This window comes from Hyperoodon ampullatus (assembly GCF_949752795.1).
Source record: "Hyperoodon ampullatus genome assembly, chromosome: 19".
Taxonomy (NCBI): Eukaryota; Metazoa; Chordata; class Mammalia; order Artiodactyla; family Ziphiidae; genus Hyperoodon; species Hyperoodon ampullatus.
The window spans coordinates 51,151,919-51,157,918 of NC_136932.1; the positions used below are offsets into that span (position 1 = coordinate 51,151,919).

General features: G+C 48.4%; 1 protein-coding gene across 2 annotated transcripts; it reads left to right on the plus strand.

Annotated features, from left to right (window-relative positions):
- Nucleotides 1-4,371: 4,371 nt before the first annotated feature.
- LOC307068273 (C-C motif chemokine 4) lies at nucleotides 4,372-5,702 on the plus strand (the record flags this gene model as incomplete). 2 transcript variants are annotated; one of them, XM_079726059.1, is made up of 3 exons in its annotated part: nucleotides 4,372-4,447; nucleotides 4,923-5,037; nucleotides 5,615-5,702. In XM_079726059.1, 3 exons carry the CDS (start codon nucleotides 4,372-4,374, stop codon nucleotides 5,700-5,702), a joined length of 279 nt encoding a protein of 92 aa, XP_079582185.1. The 2 variants fall into 2 exon arrangements, with proteins under 2 accessions (XP_079582185.1, XP_079582186.1); XM_079726060.1 differs by having other exon boundaries at nucleotides 5,630-5,702.
- Nucleotides 5,703-6,000: the final 298 nt, after the last annotated feature.

Consider the following 6,000-nt stretch of genomic DNA (forward strand, 5'->3'; position numbering starts at 1 on the left):
ATCACTGATGAATGGCTTCAACCAGCTCACTGTCCTATGGACTCCATCCTGAACCCTGCACTTCGAATAATTGTGTATTTATTTCTTCAATCTGCAATCCAGTTTCTGCTCCCATTCTCCCCAAGGGATTTGGCTACCATATTGCCAAGACTAAAGGATTTACCTTTTCTTAGTTTATTGTCTTGGCAGAACGACCATACATTCCAGCTCCCCTTGACTTTGCAGTTGCAACATTCACTCACAAGGAATTCTCTAGTTCCGGGCACTCCATTTCCTAGTGGCTAAGTCTCTTGGTCCCGACACACAATGGTCTCCCCTACACTTGCATCTCAGCACTCTCCTTCCACAAAAGCGCAGGATGTCGGGATTGCCCACTTCTGCTTCGTGCTCCTCAGCAGGATTGTAATCTCTTCTGAGAGTCTGGTACCTTCAGAGACTTCCCACGTGTGATCTCAAAGGGTCACACCTGTCAAAGAAGTTTGGTCGTCTCTGGACCAGGAGTTGGAAGAAATTGGGTCTTGACACATAGCCTATGTAACCTTAATCAAGTTTTTTTTTAACTTTTCTAGGTCTTGCTTCCTAATCTGAGCCATGGCAAAACAGATTGGGATCAGATAAAACCATAGACATGGATATGCTGAGGGAAATCAAAAGTACTAGGACTTTTGGAAGGTCTTGTTACTGCTGTGGCCAGTGGTCCTGCTTTCAGGACCACTGGGGAGGCTGGGAGGACAAAATGACAAAACAGATGTGAACATTCTTAGGATGGAGTTTCGAGCACAGTGGCCGTCAAGGGTGTGGGAGGGGAAACCCCTTATCAGCACGAGTGAGGGGAAGTGGAGGGCGTCCCTGCTCAGGAGTGAGGGGGTATGGGGCTCTCTGGAACCTGGTTAACTCTCGCTGTCACTTCTCACATCCCTGAGCTGGAAAGAGCTGAGTCCTAGAACAGTATCCTTTCCCATGAAACCACTGGGCATGTGGTTGAGGAAGAAGGAGGAGGAGCGATTCCCATCAAGGCTAGGGAATCATATTCTGGATAGAGTGTCGGATGCCTAGTTCATTCATACTTCATTTGGCTAAATGGACTTCACGTCCTGAGTCCATGTTACCTATCACAGCCCCTCCCATTAAAACTGGTAGTTTGGGCTGCCTGTGGACACTTATTAATACCTATTGTGTAGGGCTTCCCTGGTGGTGCAGTGGTTAAGAATCCGCCTGCTAATGCAGGGGACAAGGGTTCAAGCCCTGGTCCGGGAAGATCCCACATGCTGAGGAGCAACTAAGCCCGCGAGCTACAACTACTGAGCCTGTGCTCTAGAGCCCGCGAACCACAACTACTGAGCCCAAGCACCACAACTACTGAGCCTGTGCTCTAGAGCCCGCGAACCACAACTACTGAGCCCAAGCACCACAACTACTGAGCCTGTGCTCTAGAGCCTGTGAACCACAACTACTGAGCTCAAGTGCCACAACTACTGAAGCCCGCACGCCTAGAGCCCATGCTCTGCAACAAGAGAAGCCACCCAATGAGAAGCCCGAGCACTGCAACGAAGTGTAGCCCCTGCTCGCCACAACTAGAGAAAAGCTCACACACAGCAAAAAAGACCCAAGGCAGCCAAATATAAAAAAAATAAATAATTTTTAAAAATACCTACTATGTACACAGAGATAAGCATAACCCAGTTTCTGCATTAAGGAACTCCCTTAATGCAGGGGAGGGGAGACAACCAAGTAGACAGATATTTTATAGGTGATGTGATGGAGGTAGCACAGAGGGAGGTACAGCATTCAGTTGGAAGAGAGGTCAGGGAAGGTTCTCTAGACGAGGTGAGCAATTTTTTGGTTGTGTATTTGAGAGGCATTTTTTTTTTTATCATTCTCTATCGACTATTACTTAGAAATGGCCTCAATGTATAAATCTTGGAGGCCACTGATTTAGCTAAACATTTTGACACAAGCCTTTGTACTCTCTATGTGAAAGTTCACTGGTGTGAACACAGCATTATTAAGACCTTCATGAATAAAAAACTTTTGCCTGCATGAGCCAAAGATCAAATCAAGGCTAGGAGGCAAAAATCAACAAACGCACTGTGTGGCTAATCACCCATTCTTATCTATCATCATTCTTCTTATGTATTTTCATAAGAGTTATATCCGTCCATGGCTTGAAGATCAGCGCTCCCCACTCACGTAGACGGAGGTCTCCACATCAAGGGCTCTTCCTTAGTGCACAGTGGATTTAGCCTTGACCTGGAACTATTCATTTACAGCCAAGAGATGGTTTTCTCCATCCTTTGGGCTCTCTGACATTTTGTTTCTACCTCTGACATGACACATACCTTATTCCATCTCACGAGATAGTGATTTCTGTCACTGTCAGCACCATCACTAGACTAAGGACTCTGAGGGCAGCGATGGGTCGTCATTCAGCTCTGTCTGTCCTGACAAAGAACAGGTGACTACTCAATTGGGTTGAATGGAAATGCCAGGATAACAAAGTCTGTGTAGATTCCGGGTACCACAAGACACATCCTTCTTCCCTTGAAGCAAGGTTCTTGACGCATGAAGATGAAACTCCATCAACCAGGAGAGACCATGAGAGATACTTGCATAGGTGATATCAGAGATTGTAGAGTGTTAGAGTTGGGGATGGGGGTCTTGGTGAAGATCAGAACACTTGAAGCAAGACTCACAGGAAGAAAGGAGTGAGGACAGAAAGGATAAAGAAAAGAAGTACAGCCTGTGTGCATGTGTAGGTGGTGGGAACAGGGAGAGAGGAGAGTGGTGAAGCAGGAAGACATTGTACTTTATTTAGTGACACTGAAATGCTCCGAGATGCATTTCAGTGCATCTGACTCCTTCTTTCCCACATCTCTACAGCACCCAGGAGGCCTGGCTCCCTCTTTTCACTCTTCATTCTTCCTTTTCAAAGCAGAGGCAGGTAACAATGTGGGACTGCGGGTGAGCAGGTGGATCAGAGTGGTTGAGCTGAAGGTGGATAGAGGTCTTGATCCCATCATCCTAATGGCCCTCACTTGCCCTGATTCATGCACTACTGTATTCCTGGCCTTTGGAAGCTTCATGTAGTCACCTTCAGGCCCACAGCAGCTGCCGAACCAGGCAGGGCTTTACAAGAACACAAGGAATTCCCTGTGGATGTCTGGGAAACACCCACAGGCTTAGATTATATACTTTATCTGTAACATAGATGAATTCATTGCCAGCTTTATCCAGTTCTATTTTTATACTGGAGGAACATTCTTTATCTGGGTCTTCTAAACTTGATTCTTCCTGATTTCTTTCTCCTTCTGTTATTGGCCCAAGGGAGCACACTGAAATCTTAATTTCTTTTGCATTCCCTTGATTTCTTTGCATTCTTTGGGACAGACGGACCACACCCCTTTCCTGTATTCAGCCCTGATAAGATGGGTCTTTGTGTGTGGCGTGGCCCCTAGGTGGCCAGCAGTTTCTCTCTCTGTGGTCACGTTCTATATCTGTTCTGGAGATGACAGGGTAGAAAGAAAATGGATTTTAGAGTCAGATGAACCTCAGTCCAAATCTTGGCACTGCCACTTAACAGCTGTGTGGCCTTGAGATTATCGCTGAACTCTGTTCTGCCCTCTGATCCGCATTGCCTCAGGGGAATAATCACACCCTGCTCAGGGTTATGGTAGGGTTAGATGTGTGTGTGTAACGCAGCTTGCCTAGTGCCTGACACATGGTACATGTTCGCTGTGTAGGAGCTACACTGCTGCTGGGGCCGTCTGCTCATTCAAAGCTGGACACTCTCTTTATGCCCAAGGAAATATACAGGGCACTAAAGTCACTCTGCCTAGCAGAAGGAGGCCTGCAGTGGGACATCAATCCTGGCTTCCTCCCCTTCTTGGGGCCAGGCCTGTGGCCACCCTGGAAAGACTGACATGAAGTCTCTAGCTTCTGGAGGTGCTAACCACCAAGAGCATGATGGTTCTCATCTACAAGCCCCTTCTAGCAGGTGTGAAGGTTCCATCTTTCTTGTTGGGTTTGCAATTCCCCCCCCAAGCCTCAGTCACTGCCTTTGGTATACCACTTCCCTCTAGGGTTCAGCCCACTTCTTCTCTCCTCCACCTCCCTCCGCTTTCCTCCATGATGACACTGCTGGGGAAAAGAAAGCTGTGCAGAGGTCCTCAGTCAGCTAGCTTCAGTTTCCTTATTGGCACCATGACGTCATCTGTACCCTGGAAATTCCACTCTCCCCCATCTCTGTCCCAGGCCTCAGAGTTTCTATAAAGAAGGGCCCCCAACTCAGTATCAACACAGAGCACAGAAGGGTTCTGAAGCTTCTGGGTTCTGCAGTCCAAGCTCCAGGCAAGTCTCTCCTCCACCAAGACCATGAAGCTCTGCATGACTGTCCTCTCCTTCCTCGTGCTCGCAGCTGCTTTCTGCTCTCTGGCACTCTCAGCACCAAGTAAGTCCATTCTTCCAGCTGCCACTGAGTCAGGATGTAGGCAGTGCTGACTTTTCTAGTTGGGGCTGGTCCAACACTAACATCTGGGGATGAGACAAAAGGTGAACGTAGAGTCTGGTAGACACTCAGTAATATTCAAGTTCCTGTTTTCTTAAGAAATAGCAACCCAGAGACTGGTTTAAGCAAGTCCCTGTCTCTCTCTGTGCCTTGGTTTCCCCATCTGTAAAATGAAGGGAGTTAGACCTGTGCTCTAAGATGCAATACAGCCTGAACCTTCTAGAATCCTTTCATGGTCTTCTCCTAGGATTCTCTATTCAGAATAAGACTCCGACTCAGAGTGGGTGGGATTAGATACAAGGCACCATATTTGGGGATCTGGCAGATGCACAGGGATGCCCTTTGAATATCTATAACTAGAAGCCAAAATGAATAGCTCTGGGTAGAGCGTCTGTCTCACCTCGGCCTTTCTTCCCAGTGGGCTCGGACCCTCCCACTGCCTGCTGCTTCTCTTACGCCCTGCGGAAGCTTCCTCGCAACTTTGTGATCGATTACTACGAGACCAGCAGTCTCTGCTCCCAGCCAGCTGTGGTGTAAGTATCAACCCTGGGCCCTTTCTTGGAGGTGAGGGTGAGGGCAGGATTAGAAAAGGGGGCCTGTTTGGCGTGAGGGGAGATGAAGCAGTAGGGAGGCAGGTGTCAGGCTGAAGGCCTCCCTGAAAGCAGGGAGGAACAGGTCATGATGTCATCTGCTGAGACCTGGAGAGGGCTGGGTGGGGGCTAAAGGAGGGGAAGGTGCTTTCTGGGGAGGAAGTTAGCTAGAGGCCAGGAAACCAGGGAAAGTCAAAAGGATGATAGAAGACGTGGGCTGAATTCTTAAACCATACTTAGAAAACATGTGCCAAAGTCATTGCTAGGGGCGGCAGGGAATGAATGGGGAGATACGTCCACACTGATCGCAAAACTCATTGCTTCCTAATCTGGGCAACTCAGGAGGCCACAGCTAAACCCAGGGAGGAAGTTACAAGGAATCAGGTCCCAGCAGTACCCCAGGAAGGGTCTTCTCACCCACTAGGCTGTCCCACATGAGCCATGGTGAAGGACAGGGAGGAGATACACACCCCGGGCAAGGTCCCATGGGATTCTAACCTGGCCACTCTTTGCTCCACAGATTCCAAACCAAAAGGGGCAGGCAGGTGTGCGCCAACCCCAGCGACCCCTGGGTCCAGGAGTACATGGATGACCTTGAACTGAACTGAGCTGCTCTGAGGCCGGGGGCAGGTGTTCTGCAGGAAAGATCACCTGAGCCCGACGCTTCTCAGCGAGACGCACCCTCTCCACACTCACGACTCCTCTCAGTAGTCCCTGCTCCTTCTCTTAATTTAATCTTTATTACGTACTATGTTATTATTGTATTTGGTGTTGTTTCCCACTATTTATGTTTGTTTTGCCAAAGGACATGTGTCCCCCATGGGGATGGTCCACCATCACTGTTTCTCTGCTATTGCGGATACATGGATCATGCAATTGGGTCCAAGTGTTAATAAAATTTTTTTA